This window comes from Mesoplodon mirus, assembly GCF_964341445.2.
Source record: "Mesoplodon mirus genome assembly, chromosome: 17".
Taxonomy (NCBI): Eukaryota; Metazoa; Chordata; class Mammalia; order Artiodactyla; family Ziphiidae; genus Mesoplodon; species Mesoplodon mirus.
In genome coordinates, this window is record NC_138993.1 from 53,076,324 (window position 1) to 53,096,116 (window position 19,793).

Here is a 19,793-nt window from a genome sequence, read left to right on the forward strand (position 1 = left end):
AGGCAGATACTGTCAGTGTGTGTCTTACCTTGTTTAAAAGATAAATTGCTCCTGACATTTAACTAACTGTGATCATATGATACAAATCCTAGAATTTGTTAAACACTTATCAGGTAACTTTGTATTGCAGTTATTATGCTAGATGCTGACTGTATAGCGATATATATAAGCATATTTAAAGCTAAATATGTTTTTGTATGTGAATGCTGGGGCTATAGGAGCATGTATAATGAAATGATAAATTCTGCTTTTGGAGCAGAGAACTTTCACTTGAGTGTCTTTAAACAGGAGGAAGGGTTGGAAAAGGAGATATTCTGGGGAACTGGAACAATGTGATTTGAGACACAGGAGTATGAAGGTTTGTCTTATTTGTGCGGAATGGCGAGTAATTAGAAGACCAGAAACTGTAAATTTTTAACGTTTTGCAACATTCTTAAATTAACATTTGACTTTATAAAGTAGACTTAAGCTACTTGTGGAAAGACTTCATTATAGTCTTCATTATTTCAGTTCCTATCTCAGGAATGGCACATGGTACACTCAGTAAATAATATTATGACACTCAAACTGTTTAAATTGCTAAAATAATTTTTGGAAACCCAGTATTCAACTAAGTACATTTATTAGATTATGATAGGGTTAATTTCTGCCCTCAACCTGGTTAAATGACCAAGCTTTCATACCCTCTTTGATAGAATGCTGATTTAATTTATTTCAGCTGTAGAGTTAATTTTGATGATAGAACTGAGGAATGTTTTACCTATGTAAAGTACACATTCAACTTTAATAATAGACAAAAAAAATAGACAAAATAGAAAATACATACTTCCTAAGTTGAGTTACTTTTGAGTCTGAAAATTCCCTTACCTTTTCCTCCATTTTGAAATGGTTTCTTGCTTCCTTTCCTTATTTCATTTCATCTACTGAAGAATAGAAGTAGTTGAACCACTCAGAACTGTGTGTGTGGATGGGCAGGCAGTTACATTTTTCTCTTCAGATTTACTAAATTATATTCAGGTTGGCAATCAGCTAATGTATATGCAATATGTGTGTCTTGTGGTTTTAGTTATAATTTGTAGTTAGATATGATGTTAAGTATGATGAAAAGGAAATGAACACTTTGGCTACAAATAACTCTGTTTTGTACTGTTAGTCTAGTGAACTTTAATTTTTTTCTTAGGTTAAGTTCAACCTGGTAACCCTTTATATTAATAACAGGCTTCCCACATATTTTCTTTACAAAAAGAGTAGTGTAAACATTAATTCCTTTCATGGTTATGTCTTTTAAGAAATCTTCATTAGAAAAAGAAAGAATTTAAATTTATTGTAGTTATTTGTAGTTAGTATAAATACCTGTTTCTTAGGAATAAAAACATGTTATTTGACACCATCTAATTATTTGACTCAGAGCTTAGTTATTATCTCTCCATTTCTATATTTCACTTAACCATGCTATCTTCTTATCAATCTTTAGTTTTTAGATCTGACAGCATTTCACTGATACACCAGTGTTGTAAATGCACAGTAACCTAGGCACAAAAATAAGGTTGACCTTAATTTTGGCCACTGGTGGTACATTAATTAATATGAATATAAATATTTACATTTAATATATTAATGTAAATTACCTGCCTTTTATTACATTTTTACTAAATTATGTTTCTACAGTTTATATCTTTATGCTTCCTATTCTACAAATACTGCACCAGTATTATAAGAGTAAGATTATAAATTATTTTTCACCTTCATTTCCTGATACATTTCTTTGGGTAGGCTGTAGGCCATTACTTCAGTTTATTTGCTTTAATGAGCATAGATTTATTTGTAGTCACTACCATCTAGTGGCTATTCTACAAATTGCAACTTGCTATATTTTCCAAACTCTAAACTATTCAGTAGCTATTGTCTAGGTTCTGTTCTATTGTCTATTTCTAAGGTCTGGAAATAGATTTTCTTTAGCGTGGTTTATAATTTAAGCATTTCAGGTTATACAAGTTGTGCAAATAAAACTTCAGTGATTATCAATAAGAATATTTCAGTTAAAACCTTTTATTGGTTTAATTCTTTCCCTGTTTTCAATGTCTACAATTCAGTCTCTTACCACATGTAACCCTAAAAAAAGTTTATGCGTAAATTTGGTAAGATAATTGCTCGTCCATGTTCAGAAAATGTAAAGAACGAAATGTGTGTATCCCCTGATAATGTCTTGCTTCTCCTAATCCCTTGAAGTGTTACTGAAAAATGCCTTATATGTGCCTTATGTGCTTGTATCTGAGCATACTTTTAAGAGATTTTGTCTCTAAAAGAATGGAATAGAAGTCAGTTATATGTTAGTTAAAAGCTAGAAATTAAGGTTTGGTTCGTTGGATAATTGACATTCTGTGGAAATGACCTTGAACTCTAATGCTTTAAAATGTAATGGATTCTGTTTAGAAAACTTTTCTAAGGTTTAGCCTTTCGTACTGTGTGTGTGTGAATCTTCACGTCAGCATGCTATAGTAATAATTAATCACCAGCATTATTCCCATTTTAGACTTTAGGGAAACATAATTAAAAAGATATTAAGTTACTTATACATAACTTTAAAAAGAATTAGAAAGGTGCTTTGAAATGTGAATTCTGATATGTAAGAAATTGCCAAACTGTCTTTCAGTTCTGTTCTGAATTCCTACCAGCAGTGAATGAAAGTTGCTATTGCTCTGATCCTCATCAGCATTTAGTATTAACAGTTTAAAAAATTTTAGAAATCTAATAGTTGTGTGGTAGTATCTCTTTGTGATTTAATTTGCATTTCCCCAACGATTAGTGATATTGAGCATCTTTATTCAGTAAATTCTTTCAAGTACCTACCATGGATGAGTCATTAAAGTGACAGTTCTTAAAGGGGTTGTCTGGGCACTACACATTGAAAAACAGTGCATTGATGACTTATTCTGTTCATGTAAAGCTATGTTTTTATATAGCTTTTAGATGAGGCTGCATACTGTAAGTGAATCCAGAAAGGGGGGACATCTAAGAAATAACTACACCTTAAGAAACTCATAATATTTGTGAACATTTTATTGAATTTGTTCTGTTTATAAGAAAAATAATTTTGTCATTTCATTGCTTATAATTTAGTAGAAATGTCTTAAAATTAATAAATTTTTAGCTTCATGTTTTTCTCAATGGCTGATAGTTTAAACAAAGAGAATTGCATGAGGATAAGACAGGAATTTGCCTTTATGCAGTTCAGAATCAAGTATAGTGAAACTGATTATTCTTTGTCTGGGAACTTACTGTGTTTGAAACCTGGTGCATTTATATATAATGAGGATTTTTCTGTGATAAAAAAATTAATAAGTGCTTAATGTTAGTATATTGGTATTCATTCATTTATGATATTCATTTGTTTATTTTCAAAGCAAGTATCAAAAATTTTTTTAACTTAAAACTTTTTAAACTTTTCATTTTGAAATAATTTTAAATTTAGGAAAAAATTGCAAAAATGGTACAATTGCCATATAACTTTCATCCAGCTTTCCCAAGTGTTAACATATGTAACTTCAGTCCAGTGATCAACATTAGGAAATTAACATTACGAAATACTACTAACTAGTTTGTAGACCTTATTCAGATTTTGCCAGTTGTCCCACTGATGTCCTTTTCTTGATCTAGGATCTATTTCAGGATTATATTATATTAGTTTCTGTGTTTCCTTAGTCTGCCTCAACCTGGAACAGTTTCTTAGTCTTTCTTTGTTTCATAACAACTTTGATTCTTCTGAAGAATACTGGTCAGTTATTTTGTAGAATGTTTTTCAGTTTGGATTTAGCTCATGTTTCCTCATGATTAGATTCAGGTTTTGCATTTCTTTCCTTTTTTTCTTTTCCCCCCTCAAGAATACCACAGAAATGATGTGTTCTTTTCAGTACATCAAATCAGAAGCAACAAATTATATATTGTTTAGCAGTCAGGTTCTGTACTATGCTTAAGCTCTTTACATTCTCACTTAATCCTCTAGATATGTCTTATTACTAGCGATGCTAACTTGCATCAGGTTAAGATAGTGTCCGCCAGCTTTCTTCACTATGAAGTTACTCTTTTCCCCTTTATTATTAATAAGTATCTTGTGGCTATTGAAAATTTTAAAGTGTAGCCTTACTAGTTAATGGATAAACTACAGTGTACAGTATTGCTTTCTAGATTATTCTGCTAACCTCTTTGGGTAGGTGGGAGGTATATATAATAAAAAGATCACTGGATATAGGCATGAAATACTTGGATGCTCCAGTCCCAGCTATGCTTCTTACTTGCCTTGTGACTTTGTGTGGAGCCTAACTGTTCTTAGTCTTAACTTGTCCTTCTGTTCTTGTCTTCTTTCTTAGGCATGTATATGTTCACCTGCCTCTACTACACATTATTTCTTTTATGGATTTTACATACTTAAGGTTTAGTGTACAATTTATTAAATTCTCTTTTTTGACAACTGAGACAGACATGTCATAGAGGATCCAGAAATGAATGCTTTGCTCTTTCTGTACCGTAAAGACCTATTCAGCTTTACTGCTATTTTATAGGCCAAGGGGCATAAAAAGTGAATCTATTTATGCTTCAGTAGTCACAACTTCTCTGTTTTCCTAGTGCTTAAACCAATTAAAGATGATTAAGTTATGCATTTGTCTATTCAGGCTGCCATAACGAAAAACCACGGTCTGGGTGGCTTAAACAATGAAAATTTATTTTCTCACAGTTCTGGAGGGTAGAAGTCCAAGATTAAGGTGCCAGAAAATTTGGTTTCTTGTGAGGGTTCTCTTAGGGCCTGCAGTTGGCTGTCTTCTTGTGGTGTCCTCACATGACCTCTTCTCTGCATGTGTGCAGAGAGAGAGAGCTTTCTCGTGTCTATTCCTCTTCCTATAAGGACACCAATCCTATTGTATTAGGGCTTCACCCTTATAACCTTATTTAATTTTAGCCACCTCCCTAAAGGCACTGTCTCTAAATACAGTCACACTGGAGGTCGGGGCTTTAATCTATGAATTTTGAGGGGACAGAGTTCAGTCTATAACAAATTATATCACATGAGCACAATTTACAGGAATTCATACTGCTGGCGGAGAGCATAAAGAAAACATGGTGGCTCACGTTCTTTTGAACCTTATTTCTCTTTTGGGTACAATGATACATATAATAGATATCGGTAAATCTGATTTTGAAGAAATTGGACAGTGTTTAAGTTATTTTTTCCCCAAAGCTAAACATACACATACTCAGGTGAAAAGGTGAAAATACACTTTTGGAATGTTTTGCTGTTTTGGATTTCCTCCATCAGTGCCTCCTAGGTTTCAACAACATGACATGCTTGCAAAATGATAGAATGTTTATAGCACACTGAGATGAAAGAGTAAGGTGCTCAGGACTGGTGGCAGTCTGTCCTCTGCCCCAGACCTCACCTGCCTGCCCTAAGGGCTGAGGAGAGAAATACCTCAGCCTGTCATTAACACATAGGTAGCAACCAGTTGGGAATCTCTACTGCTGTTTGGTAATATAAATTCTTTAGTTTAAATAGATATAAAATTATTTTTTGTTATGTGCTTTCCCTACAGCTAACACAAATATTAGCCAGTTTGATACAGAGTGGCTATGTGCAATAGATTATTCTACAATGATGGAAATATCCTATCTCTGTTGTACAGTATGGTAGAGAGTAAGCAAGCTTTATTTATAGTAGTGTCTCTTGAAATTGTTTTGCAGGAAAGATGGGACCTAGTCTGTAATGTGAAGAGATCATTTTGTATGGGTAGTGATGATGGCTAGCATTTTTTTAGCAGTCACCATGTGCCAGGTTCTGTACTATGCTTAAGCTCTTCACATTCTCACTTAATCCTCTTATCAATCTTGTGAAGTAGGTACTTAAAGATCAGAGGACTGTGGCTCAACAGAAGTCAGCAGTGAGTCCAAGGTCATATATCTAGTGAGTGAGTACGATGTGACTCAAACATGAGTCTCTTATTTCAAAATTGATTTTTCTGACTATCACACCATATAGTACAGTGTCCCATAAATGATAAAAAAAAGCTGCGACTAGAAAGTATTAGGAAGGAAGAAATTAACAGGAGTAGGGGCATTACTTCGAAGAAATAGCCATTTCATTTAAACTTATCCTAAAATGTTTCCTCTTTGTCTTTAGAATTCTGGAAAACTAGAATTTCTCTAGGAAATTTACTTTATTCTCCCTGAGGCTTGGTTGGAGATATTTAGGGTAAGAGGCTGGGCACTGAACAAGATTTAGGTTCAAATTGATCTTTAGTTTTATTATTATTACTATTATTAATTTGGTGATGTTGCTATCTTGGATGTAAATAAGGTACTCTGATTATATCTCAAGGACCTATGTCAGAATGGTTTCTGCTATGAGAAATAGAAAACCCTTACTCAACTGTTTTAAATAGTTAGGAGATTATCTCACAAAACAAGAAGTCCCTGGATGAGCAGACCTCAGGCACAGACCACATCAGTGCTGTGGCTCTACTTTGCTTTGCTTCGGTTTTCTTCACTCCACCACTATTTGGAGTGATGGTTTAATCCTCAGGCTGATAGCAAGCTCCCTGCAGCAGTTCCAGGCATTACAGTTAAACGTGATACCCAGTGGAAGAAGGGCCTTTTCTTCTTTTCTTTTTAAAAAACTTTCATTGTAGAAATTCTCAAACTAGACAAGAGTGTAATAAATAATAAACATCTGTGTATCCATCTCCCAGCTTCAACAATGATCAATTTAAAACCACTGTTGTTTTACCTATATTCCATCTTCCCTCTCCTTGCTGTGTTTTTAAGAATTTTTTCAGAAGTCCTATTAAAAAAAAATTCACTGGCAAGGGATTTGGGCCTTCTGTGGTTGTCCCAGAGAGGACTCACCTTTGGGGGCTAAGTATGGGGTCCAGCCTTTCCTAAAAATACAGGCTCTAGAGGTTGGTGGGTTCCTGGGAAGGGGAACAACAGGTTTTGTTAGGTAAGAAGAGAAGGCAATGAACAGTATCTGCTCTGGGAACAATAGTTTATAATTTATTCGGCTCATCTTTAATATTGCTTTTTAATTTGGCTGGCTGATGATGGCTTAGACTAGACTTTTTGGGTAGGATCACATGGCAGCTACATTGTGACCTAATTTTTAACTGGTTTAAAAATGCAGCTTCAATAACAAATGTGTGTATAAAAGAAAAAAAAAATGCAGTTTCACCTTTTGGTGATAAGCTGTAAGGTGTTGATCCTTGTTGACCAAACTGACAAGAAACCAAGCTTACCCACTTGTTAATGTATAGTAAATAACTAATACATTTGCAAAAGGTAAACTATAGTCTATAAACAAGACTTAATTAGTACAGAATTAAGAGAAAGAACTGCTATTTCCATTGAGTCATGAAGTATTATTGATGTTTATATTATGTCTCTGTTAATTTGTTTCCAAAGTGTGGTCTTTAAAAGAATTAATTATTTCTCTTGCTTTCAGTGGCATTTATTTTCAACTGGCTTGGATTTTGTTTATCCTTCTGTATCACCAATACCATAGCTGGAAGATATGGTGCCATCTGTGGATTTGGCCTTTCATTGATCAAATGGATCCTTATTGTCAGGGTGAGTGTCTTGATAGCCTCTATCACTTTTGTCTCTAAAATTAAAATACATAAAATTTCCTACGTGGTTCACAGATGTTCATTTTGTGTATATGAGCTCAATTATTTTGAGACATTCTTAACTTCTATCCTTAACTATCATAGTGATCTCTGTGGTGTGGACATTTTATGACTGTATTATATGAGAGCTTGTTAGTATGTGGAAAGAACTTTTTGTTTGTTTGTTTTTAATTAATTTATTTATTTATTTTTGGCTGCATTGGGTCTTCGTTGCTGCCTGAGGGCTTTCTCTAGTTGCAGTGAACGGGGGCTACTCTTCGTTGCGGTGCATGGGCTTCTCCTTGCGGTGGCTTCTCTTGTTGTGGAGCGTGGGCTTTAGGCGCGCGGGCTCAGTAGTTGTGGCTCGCTGGCTCTAGAGTGCAGGCTCAGTAGTTGTGGCACACGGGCTTAGTTGCTCCGCAGCATGTGGGATCTTCCCGGACCAGGGCTTGAACCCTTGTCCCCTGCATTGGCAGGCGGATTCTTAACCACTGCGCCACCAGGGAAGTCTCAGTAAGTGGAAAGAACTTTGAAATCAGATAAATCTGAGTTTGAATCTCATCTTTTTTTATATCAGTGTTCTAACTTTAAGTTTTTAAATTGTTCTGAGCATTAGTTTCTTCATGGTAAGCTGATGATAGCTGCCATTCAGTATTTATGTGAGGCATGAACATGACATATTGAGAGTACCTTGCTCAGTTGCTGCACAAGTATATGTGCTCAGTAAATCATGGCTGCCACTATTGTGATATAGTGTAGGTCTGCCTAAAATCAGTTTTAAAACATAAAAATTTCCATTGGTTAGTGAAATTATCATGGACTTAAATATCTTCTCACTGTTTCTTTTTTATTTTTCTTCTTTTTTTTCTTTTTTGGTAACATTAAGAGCTAAAAAAGTACAGTACAGGCCTTTGAGGTAGTTATGAGAACTCATCTTTTTTTCTTTTACATTCCTTCTAAGCCTTTCTTCTTATTTTCCTGTTGGCCCTGGAAATCACCCTCTGTCTGTCTCGTATCATTTACAAGGTAGTGTATAGGGAGATAACAAGAAGTCCTTTTCTTTCTCCTATCTCAACAGCTTTTCTAGCCCCTGAATAATTTTTTGTACCCATTTTACAGGCAGTAGTATTGTTAACATAATCTTCCCCCAGCTCTTTTCCTTTGCCTCTTGAAGGCCCCTTTTGGCTCCTTCTTACAAAGCTTTTCTCCTGATTTCTTTAGGTAAGGCTAGGAAAGTGGCTTTGTTAATTAATAACTCTTCTTAAAAGTTACCCACACATTTAAATGCTATTTACAACTAATAAAATATATACTTTTATATAATAAAGTGAAATCAGATGAATTTTTTTTTTCAAATTTAAATCAGATAAATTCTTATTGTTGGTTAATTTATTTTCCAAAATTTGATTTCTGCAGCCTGCGGTTGACCAGTCAACATGAGTTATTTACTTATTTAAAAAAACCCAAAAACACAGCTTGGCTCAGCCCTATGACTTTTAGTATTTTGGAACACTTGATAACTTAGTAATGAGCCCAAAAGCTTATCCTTTTTACATGGTGAGTTTTTCTCTTTGACTTCAAAGTGAAGGTAATTCTATTCTTCATTTGGGAATAAATAAAGAATAGCTGCAGTTTCGTACTTTTGGTGAAGAATGACATTGTTCTTTTCTGGTTGCCTCTTGTCGGGTAATATATATTAAATATATTTTAAATATTAGAAATATATATATTTAAATATATTTAAAAATTAGAAAGTTAAAAATGTATTGCTTTGGTTCTTTATTCCTTTTGTTCTTATAATCTCTAAAACCTGTATGAAAACCTTTTATTTCTAATTATTAATCATTTGATTAAAAAGTAGTATAGTGCTTTCCTACTTTACAAGCTATATTTCTACAATTTTCTAGTTCTCCCTTTATTGTACATATCTTAAAGGTATAGGAGCATGTGGGATTTGCATCTATGATGGTACTTTGAAATCTCTAATCTTTGTAATTTCTAAAACTCTAAGCTGAGAACTTAGATCATGGTTCATATATTGTAAATACTTCCTGTGAGAATAACTTAAAAGCTTTTAAAAACAGATTTAGATAACCTTTAGTGGATATGCTTCCTCACTAGTAACACTACAATTTGTAGGCATTTTTGTTATAACCACACCTATAAGATTTTTAAGCTTTTATGGAAATTACCAATGAATAGTTGGAAATAATTACCTATAAAGTTGGAGATAGATACATCTGAGGACAAATCTGCATTTAACAAACTCATTTTTAGTTAAATCAGATTCGGTTTAGAGACCAATGGAAACAGAGTAGATTAAATAAGCAGGAAAATTAGACTGATTTAAAAAGAAAACTTTTCGAAGATAATAAATCATCATGTCCCTAGTCTAATCAAGGAGAAGATACCTGTGTCCAGTATCATCAAACCCTGCCTTCCGTCTGCCTGTCCATATCCTCACTTCACAGAGAATATAAACTGTCTACCACGGCCACTAATAGGAACTGTTGAAATGCCGCTTCAAGGTTCATTTAGCTGTTCTCAGCTCACTGTTGGGAAATGAATGCTGGAGCATCTAGTTTGAAAATAAAAAGACTCTAATGAGTTGGGGGTCTTTATGTGCCTAGTATTCTTGGCAGTGATTAACAGTAGGGGGTGTATAGAAGGTCAAAAGCTCTTCTTTTTAGAGGTCAGCAGAACATCCCCGTCTGATAAGATTAAACTAATGTGGCTTTTGGTGTTAATATCTAAAGCAGCAGGTTGCTGTAGTGTGTTTGGGATGGTAGTTGTGGCTTTGAGAGATTATGAAAAAAGAACTGACATGTGAACTCCTTAATGAGAAAATGTTGGATTCAGATATATAGCACTTATCTTTCTTCTTTACAAGCAGTTTGAAACTATTTTTTGTTTCTAAAATATTTTGCATAAGTGTGTTTGCTGTTATTTTTTCTCAAATAATTATATGTGTATGTCATTAAGCATTTTTTTTCTTTTCTGTTTTTCTTTTTGTGCTGTTTTTAGTGCTAAAGATTATTTGAGGTAAATCATTCTGAAACTAAGACTTATGATTTTCAAATTTAGGTACACAAATACGGTTAATGTATTTATGTTTACTCCACAGTTTTCTGATTATTTTACTGGATATTTCAATGGACAGTATTGGCTTTGGTGGATATTTCTTGTACTTGGTAAGTTTATTCTTAATGCATTTCAGGATAACTAATTTGCATTTAGTTTAACTTTGATGTTTCCTAAAAATGTGAGATGTAAATATACTGTTTTATAACTTATGTGGAAAAAATTTTTCCCGTTGTAAAATCCTCATATCCAAACACTTATATCATCTTGGCTATTCAGATAATTCTATGTAGCATTCTGGATTTCTGAGTTAAAATTCAGAGCCTGTCAATTTAAAGAATCAGTGGTCGAATGATAAGTCAATCCTACAAAACTTGAAAATCCTAAAATGATTAAAAAATAGTTGCCTTCAGCATTTATTTTGGAAAATATACATGCATAATTTTCTTTTAATGATTGTAGGAAGTGTTGAGAGGAGGATAGTTGGATATTCTGTTCATTCTTTTATTTTTGGATCATTGAAACATTCTTTACACTTTGGAAGGGTACCCTGCATTAATCATTAATCAGTCAGGCATAAGGAAAGGCTTCATGCCTAATGATCACAGTACTTCTGTTGAGTTTTCTTCTTACAAGGCATGTCTTTTATTAATATTGATGAATTTTATGGATTTCCAATTTTTGATCCCTTGTGTTTTCCTCTTTAGCTATATGAGAATTAAGTTAGTCTTAAAATCACATGATACCTTTAATCCACATTTCAAATTTATTTACTGACATGACGAATACATTTTGTTTCTATTTAGGTTTAAGAGCCCACATTTCTCTAGTAACATAATTATACAGAAAATAGCATTTCAGTAGGTGGCAGTGTTCTCCTTGAGTTTTTATTTAGTCCTGCTGTTGCATCTTTTGGATCTTTGGGGAAACAAAATCTTAGTGGTCGGTTAAGGTCACTAAAAATCCTAGATTGTTTCTCTAATATTTATAATGAAATTATTCTAATGTTGTGATTTTGTTGGGGAGTCAGACTTGTACAAAAGTTTAGCCAGTTTTTTGTATTGTTAATTGTTTTCTGACTGATTCTGTGCTCATTATTGAGTTTCTTCCTTAAAAGTGAAAAAATTGATGAAGTCTGTTAGGTATTTAAGCATATTGAATGAGATACTTGCTTATAAATATTATTAGCGGATTCAGGAGCCTTCGGAAGGCAACTGTGAGACAGAGTAGAATGCAGAGGACAGCCCCAGTTCCATACCAGAGCCATAATCTAGCATTTAGGGGAATGTGAAAACTTAATTCGTGATCAAAATGTTCCTCTCACATAATACTCAGAAGAGTGCTGAGCACATCATAGAATGCTGAGAAACAATAGCTGCTGAGTGATCGGTTTCTAGATGCGAATTGGCTTATTTTGGAAAATGCCTGAGCAGAACAAAATGTGTCTTAGAATCAGCAGCTTCATAGACAAAAGAAGGGATTTCACAAGTAATTTTGGTGTACATGTTTCAGTAGTACTTTTACGTTTGGATCACAATATCATTATCATTGAACAGCATCTGGAAGGGCATGAGGGTAGAATTCAGAGCGGGAGTCACAAGTGGAAAGAGGATGTGGGAAGCAGATGGGATCAGATTTAGGTGAAACTTATACCACTTGTTTAAGTCATTATTTGTATATCTCTTCTATCTTTCCTCTTTAATTTATTATAACCATGCTTCTTATTTTAGTGCTTCGATTATTGTCTTAGAATTGGGTTACAAATTTCAGTTGAGACTTTACATTTTAAATTGACAGACTCTTCCTCCTGGTGAGGAAAGTTGCATGCGTACATATATTTTGGTCCCTGCCCTCCCGCCCACCATTACCTAGTTAAAAATTTACTGGAGTCAATAAATGTTGCCCTTAGAATTGTATGCTTAAGTATATCAAAGACTTAGCTCTACTAATAATGGTAATGCTTTTTATACTTAGCTCATATTTTTCACCTGAAACTTTGAAGCATTTCACAGGCTTTGTTTTATTGATTACTAAAGATACCTGTGATTATTATTATTATTATTATTATTATTATTATTATTGTAAATGATTATTATTTAAAAATGCTATTTTACAGAGGAGAACACTGAGATAGATAGAAGATACATCTCAAATCATTTAAGAAATCACTAGAGTGGCTGCTTCCAAAGTCTTCTTGATTTTTCTCAACTTAATTTTTATTACAAATTAGTCTTTTATTACTTGAAAATAATAACTAATAAGTAAATTATTTACATAATGCACATATCTCTAAATGCAGATCTTGCAGATGACAGGCACCTGATCTTGCTAGACAGGCTTATTATTGGTTTTATCCCACAATTGTTAGCAATTACATGCATATGTTCTCTCTTGAATACTTTATATCAGTAAATATGTCTTAGTTTGCTTAGTAGTTATAGTAATTAAAAAGTTTGGTATAAAATGGGATTTCTGTGAGTTAAATGCATGAGGTAGCTTTGCTTTATAAGAAATAATTTAGTAAGTGTGTATCTTTGTGTAATTTTGGATTTTCATGGCTAGATTTATTGCTTTATTTTAGATACATCTAGGTGTAACAAATTGAAAGAATTTGGGGGTGGCAGTAAAATTTTATTATATTTCCTTACAATAGAGTTGTCATTATAATGTAAAATATATTATGGAATGACTGTAATCCTACATGTTAAATTCTTTAGACCAAGAGGATCTTGTTTATAATTGTCTATCTAAAATTTATTGTGTCCCCTTTCTGTGTAAGAACATAACATATCTGTATTATTTCAACCTTCTCAGGCCTGCTTCTTTTCTTCAGAGGATTTGTTAATTATCTAAAAGTCAGAAACATGTCTGAAAGCATGGCAGCTGCTCATAGAACAAGATATTTCTTCTTATTATAGAGGTAAGAAATATTAATATATTAACTGTTTATTCCTTTTGTATTCAAATTCACCAGATGCATATTAAATGCTTAATGTGTACTCATGTTGTTTACTCAAATTCAGCATATTTAATAGATTTTTATGCTGTTAACAGTCACTTACCGAAATTTAAGAGGTTGTGGACTTTTAAGATAACTTCCATTTTTAAAATTGAATTTCATACATTTTAATTTTTAAAAATGTATTATGAGTAAACTGAAACTTTAAATCAGACTTTTAAATTTCTTTTTAAAGCTTGACCACAGGATGTATACGAAGTAACCACCAGCACAGCATTTGAAAGCTTGAAAAACAAAATATAACAAAGCACTTACACAGAGAGAATGGGCATTTTGCATAAAACAGTGTGAAATTCACATAGATATCTGGTGGATAAAACAAACAAACAAAAAAACAAATCTGTGATTGAAAAGCAACTTGCCATGCACTGTTCTTAACAAACTGGATCAATGAATAAAAGTTGTGTGAAGAAAATAGGAGCTTTGTTACTATTTTCTTAATGTGTGCCAGTTTGTATCAACAACGAAGGCTGCAACTTGAATAAATGGGAGTATAAAGAAATGAGCAGAGGTTGTCTTACTGGTTATCCAGTGATTTTCTGGAGGCTGTGTCTATAGTAAAGGCATTTATTTATTGTGCAGCTAGTAGATCTTCACATGAAGAGACCTCATATCTCTACTCGCTATACTATTGATACTTTTAAAGCAAGTACCATACACTTCATTGATTTGAACTTTTAAAGTAGTTGAACTGCATAAGCAAAATGTCTACTAAAGCACTTAACTTCTGGATGTATCTTGAAGTACAAAATGTTTCAAGTTGCTGTGCCTTAAGTATAAATAAATTGTATGGTTTGTGATTTGGTTGCTTAAATTTTATGCTTATATGAGTTTTACATGAGCTGATATGATTTACTTATTTCTGCTAAAGAGAACAATGATTACAATTGCATTTCTGGATTATATTTAAATATCACTTTAAATGTTCCACTAAGGTTTCTTCCTCCCCCTAGAAGATGTCACATTTTCTCTTTAACTGGTAAAATGTCTTTATAAGCAGTGACCTTAAGAGTTTGTCGGTATTACCTGTAAGATAAAAGGCAAAGTAATTTTACTAATTTAAATGATATTCTGTGAATATTCAGTGTGATTACCTTGTTTGCATTTTCAAGAGTAAACTATAATGTAAATATTTTCTAGATGGTTAGAAACCTAAACTTTAGAATATATTTTGATATATGCTACCTTATGTCATTCTTACCAAAAGGATATTATATACTTGATGTAATACTGCTTATAAGATCGGTTTTCATTATGCTGTCGTTTGCAACTTAATACATTTTAAGGCTAATTCTTTTTGTCCCTAGACTGCATCGGCCAGACATTCCTTTCTTATATCAATGTGAAATTTCCAGATCGTCTGTAAACCTGCAACTTTAATAAGATAGAAGACTACTAAAAGCAGAAGACAAATTAGTGAAGAAAAGATAGAGCTTCATAACTGAATGGCAGAGTGGTTTATGCTTAAAAGCCATTTCTGTTCATTCTCTTAAATATTTATATTTCATTTGTTTTGCACAGTTGCATATGTGCCCATTTAAAAGATTTGGGTATACTTGAAAGAAACCATAAAGTTGTAGCAGTAAAGTGGAGTCACATTTGATTAATCAGTGTTTGATATAATTGAAAGAGTTGAGTGATAAACAGTCTTCCAGCATGTAAATGCCATTGACTTCTGACCTGACATTTAATATAATAAAAATGAAACTATTAACCATGTCAAATACTTTAGTTTCTGGCTCTTAGATTTATCTAGTAACTCTACACATGAAACATCCTTTGTTATATATAGAGTTTTTTGAAACCTGCAGTGCTGATTATTAGGCTTTGTCAGATTGTTGAGCCAATATTTACATCATTATTTAGCAAAACTTTCTGTAAATAACCATGCATAAATTACTTTCTGCATTTTTTCTTAGAAATTGTGTCTAGATATCTCTTCATTAATTTTAAATTAAGTGAACTTAATATATATAGAAAATTTGGGTGTTAAAGATAGTTCTAGGACAAATTTTAAGAAAATGTGGGTATGCCACATGTCCTTTATAAGAAAATCTTTTTTTTTTTTTTTTATAGGGACATGACAGTTTTAGGGTTTCTCAAATGAGAAGTTTGCTTTTTAGCATTGTCCATCTTAGAGATTCTTGCAGGAAGAGATTGTATTCGATATTATATTTATTTCATTTAAGACATTTTTGAAAATTAATTTTCTGAATAAGATACTCTCATTTGCATTTTGTCTTTTAAAAAGCCAATAAAAAGTATCTTTAAATATCATTGTAATATTTTTTCCTTTAGATGTTTAGTTTAATTTAGTAAATAAAAACTTGTGCTTTTAATAGCTTCTTGCTTTCTGATTGTAGGATTAACTTGTAAAAATCATTTCCTGAATTGAGATATGTGAAATATCTGTTTTCAAGTTATGGAAATGTATCTGTGGAATATAGGGGTGTGAGTGTGTTGCGAGAGTGTGTGTGAATATTATTACAACTGGAATCTATTTTACATTCGTAAGCTACTACATTTTACAAATCATTTTATGTCTCATCTGTTTTCTCTTCAGTTATATCTTTGCTTTTGAAATGCAACATTAAAAATGATGGGAATTATCTTTTAAACTTAAAAATCAGTTGATACAGCTATATAGAACATATAAAATTGATTGCTTGTTTATTATTAGACACTGACTGACTACTAAAAGATACATCTAAAACTATTCAGGGTCATTTTTCCATTTCTGAAAAAATAAAATTTATTATGCTTTATAACTTTTTTTGTATTTCTCTGTATTTTCTGATTTATTTCATTGTCTTTGATAAATAAAACATGTTTTGTTTTGCTAATTGAGCCTCCTATTTTCTTGTTTTCCCTCATTTATTCTCCTCCCCTGCTAGAATTTTTATTGTTGGTTAAAGTACCTTTGTTACACCCATTGAAGTAAAACAATAGCCTGGGGTAAAGAAACAAAATATTTGATTTAGTTGCCTGATTTGGAAATTAATTAAAGTTAAAATTTACTTAGAAGAAATGTGAACTCGTGCTAGATCTCTTTATTGCACATTAATTGTCCTGTAGACCTGTACTTTGTTCTTTGTAATAGTTTTTAATGAAATTAAGCTATGATACATAGTAAGTTAAAATATCTAGATCATCTATCATACATCAATTTATTAAAATTTTATTTTTGTTTCTGTGGTGTTAATACTTAGTTTCTGCATGTGGATGTTGACCCAATGTCAAAACTTCCCTTTTTGTTTTGATTTTTTTCCCCCCAAATCTGTAAGATTCAAGTGTGATGTTACCTGATCCTCTTTAATTGGTACAATTCATTGGTAGTCTTAAATCTCATCATCCAATCAGGAGAATCAGAATATTATTTTAAAAAACAACATTCTCTTCTGGATTTATCAGATCCTACGTACTTCCCTTCATTTCCTGTGAGCTTGGACAGAGTAGCTGCTGTTGTGTTTTGGAGATACTTAGTTGCCTTTGCACTCTGCCTTAAAGATTGAAAATCAAAATCCTCGTTAGGGTATCTATAAGCAATTTTTGAATGAGTGTGAACTGGAGCTCGGAAGTTAATACAAAAAATATATTACATTATTTCTATTATATTTGAATAAGCTAGTTATGGCCAGAAAAATCCATTTTTATGTTTTTATGAAATAAACTGAATTTAAGGTAAAAATACATTTTCTATATGGTGTGTTCAGGATACATCTTAGAAATTAAAAGACAAATTCTATAGTTGGTTAAAATGAAAATCTCTTTTTAATAGAAAAAAATACTAATCTCTAGCCTTTTATTGAGTCTATAAGCTATATCCCATGCCTTTGAAGTTCATAAATTTTAACCTGTTAAGACAATAATCACTGATATTTCCAGCAAAACCTCTGATGACAGGAAAAGTGGAGTTCAGAAAGTCCAGTTGGAGAAAAATTCAGGGTTTCTTAATTTAATATAATTTTTTTCAACTGGTCTATACTGTCCCCAAAAGCACAAAGGTAATGATAGTGCAGCTGACACTGTATTTAACTAGAGTGACATATATACCCTGAGTTTGCTCATAACAGATCTGGTTATTCCTACTTCCTTACCTTATATAGTGCCTCCTCTCTCATAAGTGTCCTAATTTGGAGGAGAAATTATATGGTCACCCTGTACACTGTGCTGAGAAGTGACTGCCTAAACCCACTGCCCTTTGAGAGAAGTAACTGCAGTATTAGGGCAGGAGTCACCTAGTCACCCAGTCAGCCCTGTCTAGACACCCGTTTTGTTGGCCTGTAGAACACACATAGTACTATTTTTTTTTCTTTTTTTTTTTTTTTAAATAGAAGTTGTATTGGAATGATTCCGCTTATGGTAAATAGTAAACTGAGCTTTTTGTATGTTTAAACTGCTGTTAATTGTTATTTTAATTGTTTGCTATTTAATTCTTCAAATAGTCATGAAATATTAGTGTATTATGTTCTAAAACCTCATTCTTGATAAAGTTCAACTGTTAGATGACAATGTGCCATTTAATATTGAATGTCCGTGCCCATATATAAAGCATGTTTTATACGTGTTAATAAAGTTCAGTAAATGTGGAAATGTGAACCTGTCATGCATGTTTTTCAAAATCAGTTTGATTCACAGTATATTATCACCACCTTGGCCTCACAAAATGTTTATATGATCAAACTTATGTTACATGAAAACAACTGGCATGGAATTAGGTTGGAGTGTGGGAACATCATTTAACTTGTCACAGTAATTTGTATGTTGGGAGATAGATTGCAGTTTAATTTTAATAAATGCAAAAGCATCAGCTTTATGAAGATAATTTATGTTTCTTTCTACTTCGCAAAAGATTAGTCGTCACCTTAGATCAGACCTGCTTATGGGTGTGTATTCTTTTTTATTTTTTTTTTTTTTTGCGGTACGCGGGCCTCTCACTGTTGTGGCCTCTCCCCGTTGCAGAGCACAGGCTCCGGACGCGCAGGCCCAGCGGCCATGGCTCACGGGCCCAACCGCTCCGCGGCATGTGGGATCTTCCTGCACTGGGGCACGAACCCACGTCCCCTGCACCGGCAGGCGGACTCTCAACCACTGCGCCACCAGGGAAGCCCCATGGGTGTGTATTCTTATTTGGGGCATATGACCTAAAATGCAACCTTCCCTAAAGTTATTTAGAAAAACAGAAAAAGCTCATTCCATACTTCATAAAAGTTAAGCAGTTAAAAAGAAAATGTTTATTTTGAGCTCAACATGTTTGCTTGTTTTCACTTTTCTTTCTTGATGTTTTCAACTTAGCTTTCTTTTTTTGTTTGTTTTTGTTTCGAGAGATTAAGCTACCTGCTTCTAAAAAACCCACTTAGTTTTCATGGAAACCATTAAAAAAAAATTCAGCATCTAAATAGGGAAGAGATAGGGTTATTGCCCCTTTAACAGCTGACGTTATAGCAAGCCCAGATCACACACTGGTTCACATAATCTTGGAGGTGGTTTTCCTCTCAAGCTTGCAAAACAAAAAGAACAAACAAACCCACTTTATTACTTTCCTACTCCTTCGTGTTTGTTTTAATTAAATCAGTGCTTTACCTTTAGTGACAGCGAGAGGGGCCACAGACTATCCTTCCTTAAAGCAGTTTCTTTTCTTCTTTTAGCTTTACCAGAAGCATAGTGAGATCAGCAAATACAACAAAAGTTTGCCCAAAGCTCAGACGCAATCTGGAGGATTCAGAATGTGAAGAGTAACAAATAACCTTGTTGGAAAGATGAACTCTTCAGAGGTATAAGAACTGTACTCGTGCATAAATCCCTAGTGTGGAAATATGTTATTTCTTTTCCATCAAACTTAGTTTTCTCAGCCATGTAAATTCCTGCATAGTGATTTGGTTTGACTAACTATGGCACTTGGGCTGTAAACCTTTAATTCCCATTTTATTCATTCAGAGAGAAGACCTAAAGACCCTTAATTGCTAGCAAGCATTGGTGACCACTCATCCTAATATAATAAAGTGTGAAATATCACTTCCTAAATCCAGATTTTTTAAATGATG

At 33.0% G+C, this 19,793-nt stretch overlaps 1 protein-coding gene across 2 annotated transcripts in view; it reads left to right on the top strand.

Annotated features, from left to right (window-relative positions):
• The window catches only part of NDFIP2 (Nedd4 family interacting protein 2), a 62,236-nt gene extending 45,719 nt beyond the window's left edge, over positions 1-16,517 (top strand). Inside the window, exons 5-8 of one of the 2 annotated variants that reach the window (XM_082602015.1) lie at positions 7,487-7,611; positions 10,774-10,840; positions 13,545-13,650; positions 13,925-15,035. In XM_082602015.1, coding sequence (XP_082458141.1) covers positions 7,487-7,611; positions 10,774-10,840; positions 13,545-13,648 — 296 coding nt within the window. In that variant the 3' untranslated portion in view covers positions 13,649-13,650; positions 13,925-15,035. Of the gene's footprint in view, positions 1-7,486; positions 7,612-10,773; positions 10,841-13,544; positions 13,651-13,924; positions 15,036-15,056 lie in introns of those variants that run through there. The other variant, XM_082602014.1, reaches the window with a different exon arrangement.
• Positions 16,518-19,793: the final 3,276 nt, after the last annotated feature.